The sequence below is a fragment of the Lutjanus erythropterus genome, chromosome 19, assembly GCF_056507025.1.
Source record: "Lutjanus erythropterus isolate fLutEry1 chromosome 19, fLutEry1.hap2, whole genome shotgun sequence".
NCBI lineage: Eukaryota > Metazoa > Chordata > Actinopteri > Lutjaniformes > Lutjanidae > Lutjanus > Lutjanus erythropterus.
Genome location: NC_139335.1, coordinates 31,049,912 through 31,073,404, shown reverse-complemented (window position 1 = coordinate 31,073,404; position 23,493 = coordinate 31,049,912). Strand labels below are relative to the sequence as shown.

Below are 23,493 nucleotides of genomic sequence, written 5' to 3'. Positions count from 1 at the left end.
GAAATTAACACTGAATTGCTGTCGCTGACGGCTAAAAGAAGCCAGACGACAACAAGAAGCGCACGAGACATCACAGACAGCGGGAATCCTGTCTCATTGTGTTGAAAGGTACGTGAACGGTTTTTTATTTATCGCACACACAGTCATGGCGGCTCTATTCACGTATGTTATAGTTATTATTCAGCATCTTATGCTTTTTCTTCTTCATGTTGCCTCCTACTGAGGCTCGTGCGCTCCAACGTTACACTGGACTCATGACAAAGGTGCGTGCGTGTGCGCGCGGGAGTGTTTGTAACAGAACGCTCACAGTCGCGCGAACCGGAGATTATATCCAAATTGTGTTGTTGCGTTAGCATTTTGTTTGTCTGGCAGCCTTTGTGCGTGCGCGTGTGTGTTTGCGTCATTATGCTTTGTTATATGTGACCCCTGAGAGTAATTAAAAGACTGTGCACGTGTGTGTGCGTACCGTGTTTGTGTGTGTGTGTGTGTGTGTGTGTGTGTGTGTACGTGTGTTAGGTGAGGGACACACACTGAGTATGATACAGTGATCCAAAAGTTAACAGTAAAAAGGTTTGATGAAGAGAAGAGCCTGTGAGACACTCAATAACACTGCTGATGGGCTTCAGCTGACGTCACCGGAACCGTGACCACGCACTTGACACCTCCCACCCGCTCACACACACACACCCACAAACACACACACACACACACACACACACACACACACACACACCATTAAACCTTTTATATCCATTACACCCATATGGGCATCAAAATATCCTACAATTCGAGCTACAACGACCAATCGATTATTATTGATTATTAAATAAATCGCCAGCTATTTTGTTCATAATTTATTGGTTTCAGTATTTTTTTAAGAAAAAGATTTCAAAATTCTCTGATATCAGCTTCTTAAAATTGAATATTTACGGATAAGATGAATATCTTTGGGTTGTGGGCAAAACCAGACATTCGAGGAAGTTATCTTGGGTTTTGGGAAACAATGATAAAGATTTTTCACCATTTTGTGACATTTTATAGACAATTAATTAAGACAATAATTAACAGATTGTAGTAAACATCACTGGAAGAAGGAATATTATACTTGGGCTGCAACTAAGGATTATTTTTGTAGTTGATTAATCAGTCAGTTATTTTCTGTTTTAGTTGTTTGGTCCATAAAATGTCCAAAAACATTGAAAAATGTTGATCAGTGTTTTCCAGAGATGACGTCCTCAAAAGTCTTGTTTTGTCCACAACTCATTTATTGCCAGAGAGGAGTAAATAAACACAGACAATATTCACATTTAAGAAGCTGAAATCAGAGAATTTTGACTTTTTTTCTTACAAAATTTTTCAAAACAGTTAGCAGCTTCAAATCAAGGCAACTTAAAGCTATGTCACATTTATGCATTAAAATGTTTTAGACATGCATTAAGTATTTTGTTAAGCTGTATACTTAAAATTTCCCAAATGTTTCCAACAACGGTCAAACCCAGAAAAATCTCACATGTATTTAACTTCTTAATTTAACAACTTCTGTGAAAACACATAATGTATCAAATATATCAGAGAGTGAAGGAGGAAGTTGGCAAACATGACTAGACTGCAATTATCAATCGATTAACTAATCGCCAACTATTCTGATAATTGATTAATCAGTTGGAATATATTTTTTTTTTTTTTAAGAAAAAAAGTCATGATTTCAGTTTCTGTAATTTGACTATTTTTTTGCTTTCTTTACCCCTTTCTGACAGTAAATTGAATATCTTTGGGTTGTGGACAAAATAAGACATTTGTGGACGTCATCTTGGGTTATGGGAAACACGGATCAACATTTTTCACCACATTACAACATTTTATAGATCAAACAACTAGTAACTGATTAATCAAGAAAATAACTAACCGATTAATCGACTATGAAAACAATGATTAGTTGCAGCCCTAAATGTGACTGAATGGAACTACATTGAAGGCAACAATACAGTTAAAACTAAGTTGTTATGTTTACGTGACATGGCAGTATGCAAAACACTGGTGATCTGGTGACTCGATACATATCACAATACAGGGGTTCAAGTCAATATATTGCGATACTGTAAGCAAGGTGATATATTTGCTATTTAATCTAATTTTAGGAAAGTTATAGTATAAATAACACAACATCATATGCATAACATAGATAAAGAAAAGTTAAGTTTGTTATGCAATTAGAACAGGGAAGTAGGGCTGCTCAATTAATCACAAAATTAACGTAATCATAATATGACCAAGTGCAAAATCACAGAACTCGGATCAAATGGAAACTTTTTGAAAAAGGAAAAGTGTGAGAAAATGTATTGCGGTAAAGTGCTAGTGCTGCAGAGATGCCCCAGTCTGAAAGTCCTGTTCTCCCAATGAAAGAAAACATGTTTGTTTGGTGCAGACCCCAAAAAATGTCACATCATCACAATTTTAATTTGTTTTTTTCCAGTCAGAATTAAAATTGTAATGCAAAAAAGTATAATTCCCACTAATCATATTGCAAATGCAATTTCAGTGAAATAATTGTAATATGACTTTTACCATATTGTGCAGCCCAACAGGAAACTACATAAGAACACAGCTATTTAGCAGCTGTGGGTTTCAATGCAAGAAAAAATTAACTACTGGCATGAATCTTTGCATGCATCAAAATATCCAGATACAGTATTTTGAGAATCGATACAGTATCACAAAACATAATATCACAATACTCAATATTTTTGATATTTTTTTACACCTCTACTACTGTATGTAATGGTTGGAGTCTGACAGATACATTTGTTGGCCGATATTATTGTCTGATATCGCAGCTATATTGGTCTTTATAGTATCAGTGAATATGTTGTCCAATAAACACCAGTATGAAAACTTTCCTTTCTTTTTTTGACAGAACATCATGCAGATTGTTATTTTTTTGTTTGTTTTTATTTGTTTTAAAAGCAGCATTTTATGTATATTTGGTCTAAATTCAAAATCAATATGGACTGTTTTTTGTTCTATTTGTGTTTTTTGTTCATTTATACTTATTTATAATCTTTAAAAATATAAAACATCAGATCTAATGTCATTTTGGACAATAAAGTTTATTGCTAAACTGTAAAGTAGATCAATGTCTCATGTGTCATTACATTGTTATCCGTTATCATAGTTTATTAATTTATAAGTCGGTGGTGCGTGTGTGTGTGTGTGTGTGTGTGTGTGTGTGTGTGTGCACCTGGCAACGTTTGCTTCTTTACATATTGGTGCAGCTGAGCAGATGGATGATGGTAGGAGACAGAAGGAGGGGGGGGTAGTGGTGAAGGGGAGAGGGGGGCATAAATAAGGGAGTAATGGAGGGGAGGATGTCAGGAGAGAGGGAGGAGAGGAAGGAGGGAACATTAGGGGGCATGTGTGCAAGGGGAAGAATGAAGGGAGAGGGGGGGGGGGTGAGGACTGGGTGGAGTTGATGATGTCTGAGGACGAGAAAAGGAGAAGGAAGGAGACAAAACAGTGAGGAGGGAAAGAGGATGGAGGCAGAAAAGTATGTGAGGAAGAGAGGCAAGGTGGAGCAGTAAGAGGGAGACAGAGTGGAGCAGATGGAGGTCACAGCAGTGCGAGATCAGTAATTAGTGTGTGTGTGTGTGTGTGTGTGTGTGTGTGTGTGTTGGGCTGTTTTTTTGTAGTTCAGATGAACAGTAGCTGAGTAAGCTTTTTTCTTTCCTACTGTTCTGTTTTCCATCTTCACCAACATGGAGTTCTGCATTTGTTTATTTATTTGGGTCCCAATTAATTGTTAGTTGTTGTATTAACAACAAATTCATGTTATTTGGCCTTTGTAAATCAAACTGTAGTGGAAATAGCAATTTGTACATGCAGTCAGGGTTGGAAGGGTCGCTTTAAAAATATATTCAGATGCGGTTACTAATTACTTGTTAAAAAAAAGTGTAGTCGGTAACGTAATCTGAGTATCACAATATTTAAGTAATGTAACTTGATTACTTTCTGTTAGTTTTACAAGATATGGTGAAATTGTTCAGACTAATACAGTGTTTTTAGGGCTGCAACCAATGATTGTTTTCATCATCAATTTTCTCAATTAATCTATTAGTTGTTTGGTCCATGAAATGTCAGAAAATGATGAAACATGTTGATTAAAGTTCAAGATGACATCCTTGAATGTCTTGTTTTGTGCGCAACTCAAAAATACTCAGTTTACTGTCAGAGAGGAGTAAAGAAACCAGAAAATATTCACATGTAAGGATCTGAAACATTTAAAACAAAATTCAGTCATCAAAATAGAGGCAGATTCATTTAATAGTTGATTAATAATCAGTTAATCCTTGCAGCTGTAAGACTGATTGATTTAAAGACAGAAAATGGTTAAATTTCCACCCAGTGCAGCATTTTTTCACTAGAGGTCATGATAATAAATTGGCAGCTGCGTGCACTGTGCATGATAGAATATCATTCTTTATGTATAAATTGTAATCCTACTAATAGTCTCCAATTTTACTTAATGCATCTGCATTCTGATTACATCTTCGTTTCCATTTTAATTATCTGTTTTATGTGCAAATGTTTTTATTATGTAGGCTTGGGGAGATTATGTGTAACAGTATTATGTAATCTGGATACAAAAGAAGGTAACTATTCCATTGAAGTTAGAGATTAAAAAGACAACTTCTCAACTTTCTCCCTGGCGTTTTCACGTACTATTATTGCTTGTGCCGCTGTCACAAAGACATCACCTGAACACAACACCAGATTTGAAGTCCACAGATAAGTGACACCAGCCCAAAAAAGCATTTTCCCCCATAGACCACCACTATAAAAGAAACATCTATAAAACTGTTGTCAGGACACCTTGAACTGCAAACAAGACCAGTTATGACTCTTATGAAGTTTTGATCCGTGGAGGTTTTATATTTGTAATATTTTCCTTAAACATGCAAATCTGTAACATCTCCACAGTTTAAAGTCTGTGGGCTGAGCGGGAACTCAGGAAGTAAACCCTGAAGCTGGAAAACTTTTTTGGCTTATGCGCCAGGGGAGAAACTCTCATTGGACTGAATGGGCGCCATCTTTGCATTCACTATCTAGTTCATCATAACATTTCTATGATCTGTGTCTGTCTTGGTCCAATTGAGTGGTTATATACAAGTTTATTCTGACACAACCTACATTTCACCTTATTTTCATTTTCTACATCTAAATGCTGACAAACTGGGCCGGTTTAACAAGCTGTCATCTATCCCACCTTGTTAATAACGTCTGGGCCATCAGGGCGTTCTTGCTGGGCAAGAGTGGCTGCTGTCTGCTGCCTAAGCTGCGTCCCTAGATACAGCCTACACTGGCTCTAGATACAGCCTTTCATGCTTTGCATGAGTTTCAAGTGGGCCTTTTCCACCTGCGCTTTTGACCGAGCCAAACCGCACTGCGCCCAGTTGCATTTCCATTATCACTTTCAGCCGTGTCCACCTACTCTGGAGTTGAGCCCGATCCACCTGGCTGTGGTGATGTCTCGCCAGCCACGGCCAACCTGTGACGAGCCTCCTTTCTCCCCTGCAAAAAAGCGAGTGTTGTGATACTCAGCTCATGTGCAGGAGAGCGCAGAGGGACGTTTCTTAAAATCTCTTTATGTTCAGCTCTCAGCACTTTTGTAGCAGACGGCCCGAGTCAAACCAAGTCGAGCCAGTCCAGCTCTGCATATGGAATAGTGCCATTGGTGATAAGGTGTTTGCAGTCTGCAAGCTCACCAGTAGATACCACTAAATCATACACACTGGTCCTTTAAGGTAATTCAGAAGTGTTACCCAGAAATACTGGTAGGGATGTTTTTTTCTGTCCAGCTTCCTCCTCCTGTCTGGAGTCAGGCCCAGAATCAGTATCTTGTACTGTTTCCCATCACATTGGCTGTTAAACAGTTTGTATAAAATCAGTGAGAAAAGCTGATATGGATGTAAATCCAAATTTTCAGCCAGTCATCCCTCCATCCTCCTCTCCTCTTCACAAGCTTTTCTTTTAACGTCATCCTGTCTTCCACTCTCCTCTGCTGTTCTTGCCTGAGGTGTTGTGTAATGCCTACTCTAGCATAAGCAGCAATGGAAATGTGTGTGTGTGTGAAATAAAAACTGAAGGAGGGCAGGTTTCCATGGCAGCCACGAGCTGTAATGGCATAGCAACTCAGATAGATAGATAGATAGATAGATAGATAGATAGATAGATAGATAGATAGATAGATAGATAGATAGATAGATAGATAGATGGTGTTAAAGCTGCAGAAATTAGAGGGAAAGGGGGTGTGTGCCTCTTTGTTCCTCTCTCTCCCCAATTTCCATTGTATTATGTGTTGTCATGGCGATGTATAGATTAGCTACGCCCACATTCCCCTCCCCTCTCCCTCCCCTCTCTCTTCACTTTATATCTCTCTCCTGCTCTCTCAGTACAGCTGCTCAATTCCAGAACAATCGCTAGAGCCCCGCCCTCTCTTGCTGAAGTCATCGCCTGTCATGAGTGTGTTTGTGTGTGTGTGTGTGTTTGTGTTTGCTGTGGTGAAACTGCACTGGAACAGCGTAAGGTTTAAGTGTGTTCCTTATGGGCAAAATATAAAATATTTGCAAATGAGCGGAGTAAAATGTTTGGGTTGAGCTAATGTGAACATTTCCCTACAACTGCATGTGTATCAAGGAGTTTTGACCTAAAGGGACAGTTCACCCCCAAATCAAAATCACATATTTTACCCCTGGCCTCCAGTGCAATTCATGCTTCTAGACCTTTTTTGGTGAGTTGCAGAGTTTTGGAGATATCAGCCATATAATATAATGGGACTAAATGTCACTCGGCTTGTGGCACTCAGAGTACCAAAAACAATACACTGGGAATTTCATATAGGACCTACTTTCTTTCTGCTGTAGAATCTACCAGAACTACTTTATAATCTAATGGAACTACTTCCTTTCTGCTAGAAATAATCTAGATTATGATAGGGGGTTTTATTCAGCTTCTAAAATTCAAAACATCTCTTTCCTTCAGTTTTTTGGACTCACTGTAAAAGATTATTTCATCCACTCTTTACTTCTCACTCTGTCTCTCCCTACTTCTCTCCCTCAGATCGACTGAAGCTCAACCATGCCTGTGGCCTCCACCAGAACAGAGCCTGGTGAGACCAGACTCCCTCCTCCCCATCAGCTCCTACCATCATATGATTATTCACCATTTTTCTTTATTCACATCCACTCTTCACAACCAGTTTACAGAGGGGCTCATTAATGGGTAAAAGCAGGGACACCAGGACAAGAATCTCTAACTTGAGTAAAAGAAGTGCCTCACCTCAGTAGTCACTCCTGAAGTATTTTACCAGTGAGAACAAGTTAAATGTATTTTATAACATTATAAACATGTTGTTTTTGCATTTATAATGTGTGTATAAAAATTATGAAACTATTACAAAAAAAATAACGCTAACCCTGTAGGCTGGAAACAAATACAGAAATAAAACCGAAAAAAGCCAGAAACACATGAGTACTTTGTTTCAAAACGTGAGAGCTACAACTCAAAAATTAGATGAGTTATAGGTGCTGACACAAACATGTTACAACCATCCCTGGTCTCCCCTACTTTTATTTTAATTGAGTCTTATTAATGAACTATTTGTATTTTAATGTCAGGAAATAGGAAATCGAGACCACTTGTGAAGTTTTATTGACAGAGTTGATGATAGTTGCTGAGCAACCAAGATAGGTCAAAAGTAAGTCATCACATCTTTTTGGCTAGATGTATAATTTATATAAAATGAATGAAAATACTGACATTTTTAGGGAAGTTAGGTTCCAGCAGTGTTGGATTTTTTAATTCAACATTTATCAATTTGAAAATGGTCAAAATTGCCACCTGTCTGTTCTAGTACAAACCTCAGCCATCAGAATAATGTGAAGGATAAATAATCACATAGAATATTTACAAACAGTGGCTCTAACTTAAACTTTAACTTGAAAATGGCATCTATCTGTGTTTCTTTAATTTAAAAGAGCCTTGATCACAGTAATGATCAGTATAATTTCAACATCAAAGAGTATCTATGAAGCCAAAAAGATCAATATGTCCCATGATTGATATTCATGTAAAGCTGTCCTGCAGAGACCGTTCTGTCTCATTTGCTACTGTCTAATTTCCTTGCTTTCTCCTCTTATTGTCCCTCTGCCTGGTGTGTATGTGTGTGTGTGTGTCTGTGTTTGTGTGTGTTACAGTGCCCCAGGTGTTGGACGCGATGAGTGACAGCACCAACAGCTCCACCACGGCCAATGACCTGGACCTCATCTACCTCAAAGGAATCATGGAGAGCCCTCTGGTGTGATGCACATACACAAATACACACCCACTTTAAATTAAATTGATTCTCAACATAGACCTCTTGTAATGATGCGTCTTGATCCCTTTGTTTCGTCTGTGTGTATTTATATTTTCTGTGTGTTTTTGTGTGTTAGGAGCAAGAGGAGAGCCTGAAGGAGCCGCGCCTGTCGCCAGTGAGGGAGAACAACGTGGAGCTCCTGCAGGAGATCCTCAGAGACCTGGACCCCTTCACACACCGCTCCAACACTGCAGCTGAGCTCGCCCACATACTCACACAGCCTCACTTCCAGGTGTGGAACGCACACACATACACATGTGATATGAAAACCATCATCTTAGGGCTGCAGCTAACACTTATTTTCATCATCAATCAATCTGTGGATCATTTTCTCAATGAATTAATCCTGTCACGATCTTGTCACTTGAAAAATAGGTTTAAACATGTACTCCATGTTTGGACAGATTCTTTAAACCTTCCCTGTAAACATTAATTAATTAATCTGTTGATCCTTTTCTTGATTAGGCAATAGTGGATGTGTGTAACTGGTCATAAGCGTAATGACTATAAATGACAGTTAATGATGGTTAAAAACTGTAACAATTGTTAATGACTGTCAGTGACTGTCGATGATGTTAATAATTGTTAAAGGGATAGTTCAACCAAAAATGAAAATTCAGTCATTATGTACTCACCCTCATGCCGATTGAGGTTGGATTTAAGTCCACAAAACAGTGCTGGAGTGTCACAGGAAAACAGTGCTGCAGAATCTCCTAAAAAATGGAAATGAACGGAGACCAGTTTTCAAACATAAAAAAAAACTGGAAAGAAACCATAAAATGTCTCCATACTGCTTGTCTGACATCATCCAAGCCTCTTTAAGTCCTAACATGCTGTTTGCACACCATCACAACACACACACACACACACACACACACACACACACACACACACACACACACACACTCAGTTCAGACAGTGTGCATGTGAACGTAAATGTGGCTCCAAGCTAAAGATCTACAGTGAAGATTCAAGCGAAAAACACAATGTAAATAACATTTTTTTAGTCAACTTGGCATGTTGGGGCTTTAGGAGACTTGGATTACACCAGACGAGCAGTACAGAGGTATTTTATGTTTTTTATTCTGTTGTTCTTTTACATTTTAAAATTGGTCACCATTCACTTCCATTGTTTGGGAGATTATACAACTCTGTTTTCCTGTGAAACTCCAGCAGTGTTTTGTGAACTAAAAAATTAAACTCAACCCTCAATCAGCATGAAGGTCAGGTAGATAATGAGTGAAGTTTAATTTTTGGGTGGAGTGTCCCTTTAATAACTGTCAATGACTGGCAATGCTGTTAATAAATGTTATAACTATCAGTGATAGTGCATGATGTTAATAACTTGTAATAACTGTTAATAACTGTCAGGAACTCTTACTGATTGTTGATGACCATTAATGACTGTCTATGATGTTAGTAACAGTTAATAACTGTTAATGACTGTCAATGATTTTAATAACTGCCAGTAACTGTTAGAAGCTGTCATTGACTGTCAATGATGACTGTCAGTAAATCAAAGAATTTTGACTTTTTTATTAAAACTGACTCAAAACGATTAATCGATTATCAAATTATCATTATCATTAATAATCGATTAACTGTTGTGGCTCTACATAATCATCTGACAATAAAACAAATGTTTGTTAGAAAAGATTGGGCTCTTTTTTTTAACACACTTAGTTAAACCAGGGATTTTCCTTTTTAATTGTTTTGTCCTTTTTCAGTCTCTACTAGAGACTCATGATTCAGTGGCGTCCCAGACGTGTGATAGCTCACCCCCCAGCCCGTGTGATTTTGTGGATCACGAGCCTGAGGACGACCACAAACAAAACCTGCACCCGCCACCTGACGCAATCCGCATGGTGGGCATACGCAAAGTGGCGGGGGAGCATCTGGTAAGTGTTGGTTTGTACTTTTTTCCCTCTGAACTCTCTTAATGTTTGTTAAAGCATTGAAGAAGTGAGTTAAGTATGCAGCTGAATTATTAATATTGTAAATAGAAATCTGGGCTCTAGTTCCTTTTTCCTGAATGGTGTGCTTTTAGTTTTAGTCCACTCCACTCCTCCCTATCATAGATGCATTTTTGTCATCTTTATGGGGGTGCAGAGGCTCTATGTGCTGCATAGAAGTGGTAGACATCATCTGAAACTATTGCACCTAAAAACTCAGCACTATGTGTTGTTATTCCCATCATAAATCTGTAAAAGAAAACATTGTGTTTACTCATATTTTGAATGTTTAGAGTATCTAATGATTTAGAGCATCATTACTTCCATACCTCTGCTCTGATCACATCTCATAAGTTGCTGTAGCGGTGACCATGTGAGAATTAATAAAAATGGTGAAAACTCCCACCAAAATTCCAGACTAAGACACCAAGATCTTGAGGAACATCACAGAAAAAATAATGCTGTGATTTGGTATCCAAAAGTTTTCATATTTTGAGATTTTTCTAAGAATTAAACTGTACATTGACTTGAGGGTGAGCACTTCTGGTCTAGAAATGGGTCTGAAAACCCTTTATTGTCAGTATAACTAGGAAAGCCATACACCATCTGAATGCTCCAGGTCTCTAATTTGTAGTTGTGAAGTTTCATGAAACTTTGATTATCCTAGAGGTCACTAGAGGTCATTTCATATTGTGAGACAAAAAAGTTTCAAAGTTTTAAAAAATTGTCTCCTTTCAGTGAAATGGTTACTCTTTAGACTAACTCAGTTCTGTTTAGGGAGGTATATTAAAATAGAATTGACCAAAATAACACATATATACTGCATGGATGATTTTTACCCCAAATTGCATGGGATTAGCATAAAGTGGATGTGTCTGTAGAGGGGAGACACTTTTGAACCAATAGAGCCCATTGTCATTCAGATATCTTGAATTGAGACGTCCAGGGACACCTTTGAAAATGTCTGTGTCAGTTTTTCCCTTCATCCTGACAAGTTTGCATAACATGTTCGGCACCAGTGGATGCTTCCATGATACCAGTAATAGATGTGGTTTTCCATGTACAGTTTAAAGAGGTTTAACAGCACACAACAGCAGGTCATGGGCAGTCTGGCGTAACTACTGTAGATGCTGATTTTATTATCATGGATGATAGAAACAATGGCCAGCATCATCTGTGTTTCAGGGTGTGACGTTCAAGGTGGAGGGTGGTGAGCTGATTATAGCTCGCATCCTCCATGGAGGGATGATAGACCAGCAAGGACTGCTGCATGTCGGAGATATCATCAAAGAGGTAAGATCAACCAATAAGTAAGTGCGACCTTTACTGACCGCTTCCATTCTTTCAATTTATGGTGGGAGAGCCTTGAAATTTAATATGAAGCTGCTGCCAGCAACCAGGTTAGCTTAGCTTAGCACAAAGGCCCTTGACGGAGGTGGAAACAGTCTGGATCTGTTCTATCTTTACTGTGAGGTGCCTCGTGGCTCTATCCTGGGTCCTCTATTTTAATGTTTTTGGCTCAACAAGTTCTTATATTTGTGGGGATTTACTGCTAGAATATGGCAGACAGGGACTGTAATATTCATAATTATGTTTTCATTCGTGGATAATCTCCTGAAAATAAAAATTGTTACCTTAGAATGAGCCCTTTATATCAACAGAGGGAGCGAGTCCATGTTTCACCGTTATTTTTCTACAGTAGCCCAGATCAGACAAATCAAACACTGGCTTTAGATTCAGCCATTTGTGTTTTTCCTGGACAGCATAGTCTCTCCTACAGGCTGTGCCCCCATCAGACAGCAGCCCCTCTCAACATACACCGTATGTTTATATCAGCAAAGTCAGACAGATGACAGCTCGTAAAACCAGCGTGGTGTGGCAGTGTTTTAATCTGGAAAATGAATATAACGTTGAATGTAGACTGTGACAGAATAAAGTGATATATAATCACTCAACTGGAGAAACGTGACCACATTAAGCACAGACACAGATGTTAACCTGGAAGCAGAGCAACAGCTGCTGTTAGCACTGCTAATGTTAGCCACACTATGTGTCAGGCTGGCAGCTAACATCAGCTCCGGGTCATTTACCCGCCAACACTGTCATCCTCTTCGGTCTGAAAAGGTGAAGCATCTCAGATGTGTTTTTCTAATTGAGCATCTAAGAGTGCAATAACTTTTTGCTGAAAAAATATGCACCATATGAGAGAACCATGATCTCAGTACGTACAGAGAAAATTCGTGATTCTCATTTTAGCAAGAATCATGCAGCCCTAGCATCGGTTCAGAAACTTTTTTTTATCCAACGTGTTTGAAGGTGAATGGACGAGAGGTGGGCCAGGACCCCAGGGTGCTGCAGGAGGAGCTGCAAGCAGCCAGTGGAAGTGTAGTGCTGAAGATACTGCCCAGCTACCATGAAGCCATACCTCCAAGACAGGTGACAGATCCAGACAGCACACACAGTGATCACACTACAGGTCAAATTCACCAGTGAGGACACACAAGCTGACAGGAGTGTGTATTGAGATAAAGACCTCTGTCTATATCTGTGTTTGTCCAGGTGTTCTTTAAGTGTCACTATGACTACGACCCAGCCAATGACAACTTGATTCCCTGTAAGGAGGCGGGCTTAAGGTTTGAGACCGGAGACATCCTGCAGATAGTCAACCAGGATGACGTCAACTGGTGGCAGGTGGAGTATGAAAACAGCATGTGTACATGTGTGTTCAAAAGTAGATTTTCTTTAGATTGACATGTAATAAAAACACAGGACCACAGGTTGGTTGGTTAATTTGTTGGTTATCATGCATGTTTCTAACGCTGTGGAGATGAACTAAACATTGTTTTTCTGGAGCTGATGGAAGTAGCAAGTGAGCCACGTTCCCATTCCTTCCATCTCTACTGAGAAGTGCACATTTGCAGTAGTGACCAGGAAGTGAAAAGTGAACAGCCATAACAAAATGGCTACATTGTGGGAGCATTTCACCCCCAGTGCAACAAAGAAAGATCAGCTGCAAGATCTGTAAGAGCTTGCTTATCATAGGAGCATGTCGGTAATGCAAAGAGGAAGAGGAGGCACGTTGGACATGTGGACCATGTGAACTCAGTCTCGCCTCAGTGAGACAAATAAAAGACAAGACAACTTTTTCTGTACCTTTGCACAGGATTCCAGCAACAAGAACAAAAAATGGCTTGAATGTGTTTCAGTGTTGCCCATACATTCATTTATTTGTGGCGACCTGACACAATTAAAACACAGGCCACCATGAAATGATTTTCTATTTTTGGAGCTGTGCCTATCTCTCTCAGTTGTATCTAGAAGAGAACCCTTGATTTGCAAAACTCTCATGAGATCATATTTCACAGGTTTGAGGTTCCTTTCTTGACATGGCATCTCTGTCTGTCACAAACTCAATGACTAAATGACATCAACATAATCTTTAGCTGCAGCTCTTATTGACATATGTGTTCTGTGTGTGTGTGTGTGTGTGTGTGTGTGTGTGTGTGTGTGTGTGTGTGTGTGTGTGTGTGTGTGTGTGTGTGTGTGTGTGTGTTATACAGGCCCGTCATGTGGAGGGTGGTAGCGCAGGGCTGATCCCCAGTCAGATGCTGGAGGAGAAGAGGAAAGCATTCGTCAAGAGAGATGTGGAACTGGCACCTGCAGGTAACTGGAAATAAAGAATGATTAGAACAAAGAAAAGATGATGAAGATCAATAACAGTATAATCATGAATGAAGGAAAATAAAAGAATAAAAACACCAAACACAATGTGACAGTGAGCAACAGAATTAAGAAAATAAAGCCATTTAAATCTTCATTTCATGCAAAATGAAACATGAACAGCTCTAATATCTATGGATTTGTTCTATCACTGTAATCCTTTAGCTCACTGTACATTGTGAGGCAGTGTTCCCATCTTCAGTCCTCTGCTGTTTATACTGCCATCTGGTGGTGAAACACCAGGCCTGCAAATAAATGTCAGGGAAATAGTTCTCATTGGTACCAAATGAGCTTTAATTAACTCAGAGGTTATAGAAAATGACTGCAGTGTGAGGACTGTAAAACAGTGTGATGTCTGGAGGAGCTGCAGGCTTAAAATGTGCAAGCAAGAATATGAAGATGACAGCTGGCTGTAGAGGATGACAGCAAAGCTCAGAGATGTGACTGTCATGTTCTTCCAATTCATCTAGCTAATAATAAGCACCACCTGTTATAAGAAGATTGATACCATTGTTGGACTCCTGGGTTGTGGAGTCTGGAGTCTCCACTGGTTGTCATGCAAATTGTGCTGACCAAAGAATAGTTTGACTTTACAACAATTTGTTATTTTTAATTATATAACATGTTAATCAGTGAGGTTCAGAGGTGCTGGTTGGTGGATTTCGTTACCTTTGGACTAGGGCTTTATACTGAACTTTAAACCAAATGGCTTCAATACAATCAAGTATCGAAAAACGTATATACCTACCTTTTTATACCTAAGGCGTAAATATGTTAGGGAGCCATTAGGCACGCAGCATGCTTATACTCTCATCTAAAAATGCTGGGGATTGGTTGTCCAACAGAATGTGAGCCTTGCAGAAAAAGTGCTAAGTTACAACCAGAGATGGGGATCATTGTTTTGTGTTTTTTACCAACAGTTGTAGTCAAAAAAGAATTCATATTGGAATAAATATAATTCAGGAACCAGTGTTGAAACCAAGGAATCGATACAGTTTCCAGTATCATTTTTGAATGATATCCAGCCTTACTCTGGAAAGAGCCAAGCTAACCCTCAGACAGACGTAAAGGGTGACTAATAGTAGTGATTTATGGGGAAAAAAGTCAAAGGTTACAATGCAACAGTATTGTTTCATTGTTAGAACTGGCAGAAAAGGCTCTGCTTTTGATGGAGCTCTTAAAAAATCTGAGCAGGAAAGAGGATTCTGCTGGTAGATAAGTTTATTTTGAAAAAATGACATTATTTTGACTGATGTTGCAATTGTGATATGATCATTTTTACATCATTCATATCTTGATAGAGATATGATTTTTTTTGTAATAATCTGTACCAAATGAAGATATTTTTTGAAGTCTGTATAATCTGATGTGTAGGGCAGGACATCTCTGCCTCCTGACATTCATTCAAAAGTTTTTTGACACATTTTGCCTTTAACAAATTTTGCACTTCCTGCAATTTGGAAACTGCAGAAAGCCATATTGTGATTTCAGTACAATTTAGATTGTCTGTCCAGCCCTACTGGTAGACCACAAGGGCAGACACTAACAATAACTCTCAAATCAACAAATGAGGGGGACGTTTCGGTACTAGACCTTCATCAGGCAAAATCAGGTTTGCACCAGGGGACATCCAGGAGGTGGACACGCCGCATGTGCAAAATATAGAACAGATGGTGAAACTGTCCCTGCAGATTGCGAGTGGTCTGCAGAGCTCTGTGTGAAGAGCACTTTGCAGCACTTCTGCACCCTGTGTGACCCTGCTGTCAGTCACTGTTCAACATCACGCAACCCTTTAACTTTCTCTGCTTCAATCAGTTAGTTAGACTCAGTTTGTAATGTAGGGCTCCACAATTAATCAAATTTTATTGAGATTGCAATATGGCTTTCTGCAATTTTCAAATTGCAGGAGGTGCAATATTTGATAAAGGCAAAATATGTTAAAAAAAACTTTTAAATGAATGAATGTGGTGAGGCAGAGATGTCCTGTCCTACATGTCACAATCTACAGACTTAAAAAAAAAATCTTCACTTGTACAGATTCCTGCAAAAAATCACACCATATTTGTTTTAACGTTTTTCAATTCAAAATGACAAAAAATATCTTATTGTAAGTCATATTGGAATTGCAATATCAGTCAAAATAGTTAAAAAACAGTTAGATATTCTTTCAAAATCATTCAGCCCAATTGTAAAGTTGCAATTTGTTGCTCAGCCTAACATGTTGTTGAATTGCTTTATGTACAATTATGCAGCTAAAAACACAAGCTGGTATAGTAACCACTCCACCTCAGGTTTCAACATCTCTCATCACTTAACCAACACTGCATTTTTTCATGTGGATTTTCTCTAAATATGATGTAGACTAAAATAAATATATGATTTCCCTTATTTTTAACTCTTCATTGAAATGTACATGGGTGGTATTTACTCTTTCATACCTTCATACCTTCCTGACATTTAACCAAAGGAGTCATTTGGCTGAGCAGAGATGATTGACAGATATGTCGTGGTTAATAAACTGCTTTTGTAGTTGGAAGAAGTCATCTCAAAATAAAGTTACATGTAGCAATATTTTCATGATTGCATATATAGTCATATTTAAATAATTGACCTCGGCTATAAGGCAGAAATGCCAAGCCAATTATTTCTTTTTTACCTCCAAATAAATCTTCTGTTTGTTCCTTACAGTAATACATTTTTTTCATTTTATATTTTTATTTTCCATCAATAAAAAAAAGTTGAAACTTGTTTCAGATAACTTTGTTCACAGTGACGATATTGAAATTCATACCTGTTTTATCCTGTTATTTGAATACACACTGACTGACTGTCTATGTAGGTTCCATGGTGTAATGGTTAGCACTCTGGACTTTGAATCCAGTGATCCGAGTTCAAGTCTCGGTGGAACCTTAAATAAAGCAGGATGATAATTAAAAGGGTATTTAGACTAAAAACAGGGCATGAAGCATTTAAGGTACTAGTGAGTCAATGGACTGCACCAGTTGTTAGTTCGTGTCAGTTTTATCCTGTCTTTATAATTGCATGCGTTGGTTCCATGGTGTAATGTTGGAGCACTCTGGACTTTGAATCCAGTAATCTGATTTCAAATCTCGGTGGAACTTAATTTAAAGTGAAGTAAAAGGCACTCACACTAAAAACAATAATATACGATCAAAGCAGTCTTGTTGGAGTAACATTGTACCAGTTCACAGCATGTATAGTCAACATGCTTTGTGAATGTGCTGGTAACCAAACTACTGACTGGGAAGCATTAATGTGACAGTCAGCTAATGCAAGTCTGACTCTGTCTCAGTGCCTAAATAATGCTGGGCTCCATTTATGTGACAGGAAACCTTTGTACTGGTGTTGGTGGGAAGAAGAAGAAGAAAATGATGTACGTTACCACCAAAAATGCAGGTGAGAAATCAAGTCCTGTAAAATATATTGTTATTTGTTTGGCCCTGCAGTTCAGCAGAGGTGGCACACATTCTTTACTCAAGTAGAAGTACAGATACTTGTGTAAAAAAAAAAGACTCCGGTAACAGTAGAAGTACTGATTCTACTTCTTTACTCAAGTATAAGTGAAAAAGTAGTGTTCTGTGTCTCTTCCTCCTTCCTCCTTTCTGTTCTTTAAACCTCCCTCTCTTTCTGTCTCAGAGTTCGACAGACATGAGATACTGCTCTACGAGGAGGTGGCCAAGGTCCCGCCTTTTAAAAGGAAAACTCTCATTTTGATTGGTGCTCAGGGTGTGGGACGGCGGAGACTGAAGAACAAGCTTTTACTGAGGGATCCACTTCTCTTTGGCACCACCATTCCATGTATGCATGTTCTATTAAAGTAGTCTGTTGTTGGGCACACTGAAGCCTAAAGAGACAGTTCACCCTAAAATCCAAAATACATATTTTGTCTCTAGTCTGTATTGCTGTTTATCTATCTATACTGTTTTAGTGTGATTTCTGAGATCTCGGCCTTCTTTCCAGTTTAATAGAATTATCTTATCTTATCTTGCTCAAGATAATCCACAGACCTTGTTGTGAGCAGTTTCTGACATAAAATGACTATAACAAACTAAAAGATTATTTGAGGAATCCAAAAGAGTGTGTTTTTGTATCTGTCCAGATACATCCAGAAAGCCCAAAAAGGGCGATCGCGAGAGTCGGATGTACGCATTCACCAGCCGCAGCAAGATGGAGACCGACATCAAGAACGGGCGCTATCTTGAACACGGAGAGTATGACGGCAACCTCTACGGAATCAAGATCGACTCCATACATGAGGTGGTGGAGGCCGGACGCGTCTGCATACTGGACGCCAACCCTCAGGTACGCACACGCACCGCCACAAACACATTATGAAGTAATTAAACACCCACAGGCACAGACCACTGTTGTTTTGAACCCTCAACATCCTTTACATGCTCCAGATAACCTCCATCACGGCAGAGGTTTAGTCTCCCCAGAGGTGGCACTAATAGATACAGATTGTCTCTTGTTCCATCTGCTATTTCTGGTGACAGTGTGAGAGATATGATGTGCTGTATGTTTTCATTTTATGTATTTATGTTGAACTACTGTCTGAAAAGCATATTGCCCCTCAGGGACATTGAAGTTTTACTCTACGTGATAGAGGGCAGACAAGAATTTAGAAATGATGGTCATGTTCTGGTTTGGGTTTGGTCACACTGGCTTCCTGTTAGGAACAACTGACAACTGAGGCAAATCTTGTTTCTCACAATCATCTTCTCTGTGTCTTATGAGAAATAAATGAGATTCTTCGTTACTTAAGTCTCATCTGTTTCTCCTAAAACTCCTTCTAGACAAAGACAAACAGCATTTTGTCAACTGTCAGATGTCCATCTGACGGAGGTGATATAACTCTGAGCTTTCTTTAATAGTTCAATAATATTTCTTTCTGAGTTTTCTTTAATATTTCAATAATGTGTTTGAAATAAATACTTTTTAGATTTAATAAATTAACAGATAAATGAATAAATAAATATAAATAAGTCCGTGCCCACCTGGGCATCCTTGTCAAAAAAGTCCGGATTCGCCCCTATATGTGACGTATCTGTCAGTTTACTGTCACATTCATCATAGAGAAGATTCTTCTGTTAAATTCATTAAATATATGTTCATAAGAATTTAAAAAATGAGTTTACATCAACAAAAAAAGTTTGGTGGTACACCTAATATGTTTTCTTTATGTTATAAATGATTTTGTGCCCTCAGCTACAAAAAAATGCTATAAAATAAAAAATGAAATCACTTCGAGGTTGGCCCGTCACAAGGTCTAATAACCAAGATTTTGACCTTTTAAAATGTACTTTCCAGGACAACTGAAGAGTTAAAATTAAACCCTCCTAAAGATACAACTTTTCCTAGAATATTAAAAAACTTCTGTCATTTCTAACCAGTCCAATATAATACAGCCTCAAACATACAGTGTTTAAATATGTTTATATATAACCAGGCCGTGCTGGCCTCTGAGGAGCTCAGTTCAGTCAGTTGAGTGTCATGTGCCATGCTCAAGGGCATCTTACATCAAGTGACATTGAAGGAAAGTACAAAGTTAGTTATTTACTGTGACCAGTCAGGAATCTCCAACCATAAATGTTATTTACCCTTATTAAGATAACTCCTCCTAATCAAATGGGTTTGTGTGTTGATGTTACATGACTCTAGTCACTCAAGGTGCTGAGGACCTCCGAGTTCTTGCCCTACGTGGTGTTCCTTCAGTCTCCAGACTTCGAGGTCCTCAAGGCGATGAACCACTCAGCTGTAGAGGCAGGGGTGGTGACTAAGACACTGACGGTAAGAAGCACTCAGGAAGCAGCATAGAACCTAATATAAACAGGGAACAAGTCGAAAAAGAGGTCCTGTGAGTCCAATAAGAACATGCATGTGTTTTGTCTCAGGATGAGGAGCTGCAGAGGACGTGTAACGACAGCGCTAAAATCCAGGCGGCCTACGGTCACTACTTTGACCTCAGCATCATCAACGACAACCTGGATGAGACCTACCGCACCGTCAAGGCTGCACTGGAAACGGTTTCTAAAAATCCCCAGTGGGTGCCCGTCACCTGGGTTTTCTAGAGTGAGGCGGTGGAGGGCAGAAGAGGGAGGGAAACAAAGACACTGAAAATATACCCCTGTGTAGATAATGGAAATTCTTACTTACATTGATTTCCACAGAAATTGCATCTGACCATGGCAGTAGCTTAGCATCAACTCTGCAGGATAAATTAGATGATATTTTCTTCAAATTGTGGAAATAAGACTTCCATTATTTAAAAAGGATTATATTTTTCTGTGCAGGGAGGTCAGGAAGGAGGGAATAGTAAGACACAAGGATGAGTTCCAAAAGTCCTGAATGTCAGAAGTTCACAGATTTTACTTTGACACATCAAGGACTGCGTGTGTGCATGTGTGTGTGTGTGTGTGTGTGTGTGTGTGTGTGTGTGTGTGTGTGTGTGTGTGTGTGTGTGTGTGTGTCCCTGTTTCTGCATGGATTTTAGAGTGCAGGCTTTTGTATGTTTTTAATTATTGTGCCATTACTGATGATCATCAGCAGCCTTTGTCATTGTTTACATTCCATGATCAGAGAGGTCAGGACTGATGGTTACACTTCTGCAAGCTATGACAGCTATCAAAACCAGAACTATTGATTTGTTGTTTATCGACCAAAAATTTTAGCTGAAATGTTAAAATTTTTTAAAAAATGAAATGAAAAGGGCAAGAAAGATTTTTTATGATCAGTTATTTGACAAAGTTGCAGTTTAAAGCACAATAATGCAGAAGCCACAGATTTCCTTGTGCCAAATTAATTCTTGGTGGACAATGTTATACTTGATAAATGACATTATCGATTGAGTGCCAACAAAGACATGCAAACCTCATGGTCCATTTGTCCTCTGTCTGTGTTAAAAGCATATGCCACCTTTCATATCTCGCTCTTTATTTAATGCAGTTGCACACTCACAGGCACTCCAAGATCACAGACAGTTATGCAGGTAATGAAAAGGCAAGAAGCCGTATAATATGCACATTCATATATTAAAATCACTTAGAGAAGGAAAAAGACACCTGCTGGAGAATTAGTTGTATGGAAGTACTGTTACTACAATAACCAGGCCACAGTGAGGAAGTCTAGGAAAATACAAATAATAACATTTTAACTTAAGTCAGTGTGAAAGTCTACTTAGGTCAAGTTAGTTCCAGATCTATTGACAGTTTTCTACTGGATACTGGACTGTCTCCAGGTCTACTTAGCACTTCTCACTTAAACTAGTTACTATTTTGACTGTTAATGGTAACAACTAGAGATGGTTTGTTACACTGGGAAGCCGTGCTTGGAAACTGTTTGGAAAACTACAGGCACTTTCAAAAAATGCTTGGCAGGTGATTGGATGAGCCATCTGTCTATCATGACTAACGCAGGCTAACTTCAACCAATTCACCAATTCAACCAGATCAATGAGCTGTATGACACCAAAAGTCAGGGAACTACTGGCAGCTACGGGTGTGGTTTTAGGTGTGACAACAGTGAGAAGCATCCATGCAAGTGACTTGTGTTGAGAAAATAATGGCAGCTCCTGATGAGGTTAGCATAGATGCTGTGATAGCATCAGTTATATCAGAACTGGAGAGTATTTCTTCATTGAAAGAAGAGCAAAGAACAACACTGGAGGCATTTCTCCATGGAAAAGATATTTTCACCCTTTTCACAACCATCTTCGGCAAGAGTTTGATCTGATTGGTTGTAGTTAGCCCATATTAAACATGATCATTCATCCAGTCACCTGTCAAGTGGTTTTTGAAAGTGCCTGCCCTTTTCCAAACAGTTTCTCAGGACAGCTTCCCAAATTGTAGTCTGTAACAAACCATCTTACGTGTCAGATTGGTGATTGACCAGTGCTAGCCAAGATAGTTAGCAGATTAGCAGTTAGCTTGCCAGCTACAGCAGGTCACAAACCAGCTGCAGATGCAAATAGCATTGATTTTGCTGTCCCACTTTCTGGTGTGAACAGACCTTTATAGCCAGATACTGAACCTCATCAACCACATAATGTGTTACACACTTTTGAAACAAGCAATAGAAAGTTTGCTCCTCGGTTAAAAACTTAACACGGCTTTTGCCTACCGCCAGTATCCTTGCTGGAGCAGTGAGCCAATCACAGCATCAATTAAACTGCCAGTTATCATGATGCAATCAAACAACAACGTGTTGAAACAAAACTACCTATCAGATGTGGAACAGTTGATGCTGATGTTGTGTAGCAGCTCACAAATACGAAATCAGAGGTTGAAAAATGGTCTGTTCCCAGTTAGACACTGATCATGAACACAGACCAAGATCTAAAGACTAAAGAGTTGTTGATGGAGGAGGCATTACATAATTAGAAACCCCTCATCATATAAACACATACACACTTAGAAAACGCACTATTTTACTTCAACATTGTATTTCATGTGAATGGATAATTCTGTTCAAAACTCAAACTATCATTCCTAATTTGCACTTTTTATTTTGTTGAATTTATAATCGAAAATAAACCTATTTGTTGTATTTATGAACTCAGTTGTAAACAGTTTGTAGATAGCATGTAGATACACAGTCATATAACAGATACTGATTTAGTAGGTATGAGATTCTTGCCTAGTATTTACAGTATGTGACACTTTAGTGATAACTTTGAGAATGTCATCAGTAAAGACATGTTTACAGTAGCCTAGGAGTGAACTACACAACAAATTATGTGTCCGAAACCAGGCAAAATTGAAACACTTCAAGGAAAAAGTGTAAAAGTATGAACGCAATTTAAATGAAATCCCGTTTTGCTTTTCAAATGTTGTGTCGTGCACTTGTGGGCCACCGTACATGTAACACTGTCCATGGTGCCAACTGCAGAAAGCTCAATGAGCAGCTTGTTTGTACTCAGATCTTTTATTGTGGCAGCTACCGAATACTTTTGATGCACAATTAATTGTTTAGCGATAAATGAAGAACATAGCTGTATTAGAGGAGACATTTTTAGTGGCTCATCCTTTGTAAAATTACATTTATATTTATGCTCTAGTTTTTGAAAGTGTTGTTTGTCCGGCAGCTACATTTGGATCTCTGGAGTGATCGGTGTTGACATACACCACGTGTTGCTCTCTCGAGGACATTCCAAAACCTCACTGTGTCCTTTTTCTATGAAATCTCACAAACGCAATAAACCCATTTATGTCACTATATCTTTACTTACTGATGTACATTTAAAAGTACAGTCAAAATTCTGAAGTAATTCGGCATGAGCAATTTTTATTCAGAAACATGGCTCACTGACACTACTGTTGCATAGGTTTACTGTACATATGTGTATATGTGCCAAATATGTACTGTTGAAGGATTTTATTCCAAAATGCTACA

General features: G+C 38.8%; 1 protein-coding gene and 1 non-coding gene across 2 annotated transcripts; both read left to right on the top strand.

Annotated features, from left to right (window-relative positions):
- On the top strand, positions 1-21,571 carry LOC146310115 (MAGUK p55 subfamily member 2-like). The gene is made up of 14 exons (XM_084744446.1): positions 1-108; positions 7,114-7,162; positions 8,250-8,350; positions 8,487-8,642; positions 10,138-10,308; positions 11,548-11,655; positions 12,679-12,798; positions 12,922-13,053; positions 13,923-14,025; positions 17,431-17,499; positions 17,740-17,901; positions 18,203-18,405; positions 19,765-19,893; positions 19,998-21,571. The coding sequence occupies exons 2-14, from the start codon at positions 7,132-7,134 to the stop codon at positions 20,172-20,174; spliced, it is 1,662 nt and encodes a 553-aa protein (XP_084600572.1). The 5' UTR covers positions 1-108; positions 7,114-7,131; the 3' UTR covers positions 20,175-21,571.
- On the top strand, positions 16,921-16,992 carry trnaq-uug (transfer RNA glutamine (anticodon UUG)). The gene has a single exon. It is a non-coding gene; the product is annotated as a tRNA-Gln (tRNA).
- Positions 21,572-23,493: the final 1,922 nt, after the last annotated feature.

Coding starts and splice junctions, on each gene's coding strand:
- LOC146310115 (XM_084744446.1), top strand. CDS start 7,132: ATGCCTGTGGCCTCCACCAGAACAGAGCCTG. Junction 17,902..18,202: donor CTTTGGCACCACCATTCCAT/GTATGCATGTTC, acceptor GTATCTGTCCAG/ATACATCCAGAAAGCCCAAA. Junction 18,406..19,764: donor TACTGGACGCCAACCCTCAG/GTACGCACACGC, acceptor ACATGACTCTAG/TCACTCAAGGTGCTGAGGAC.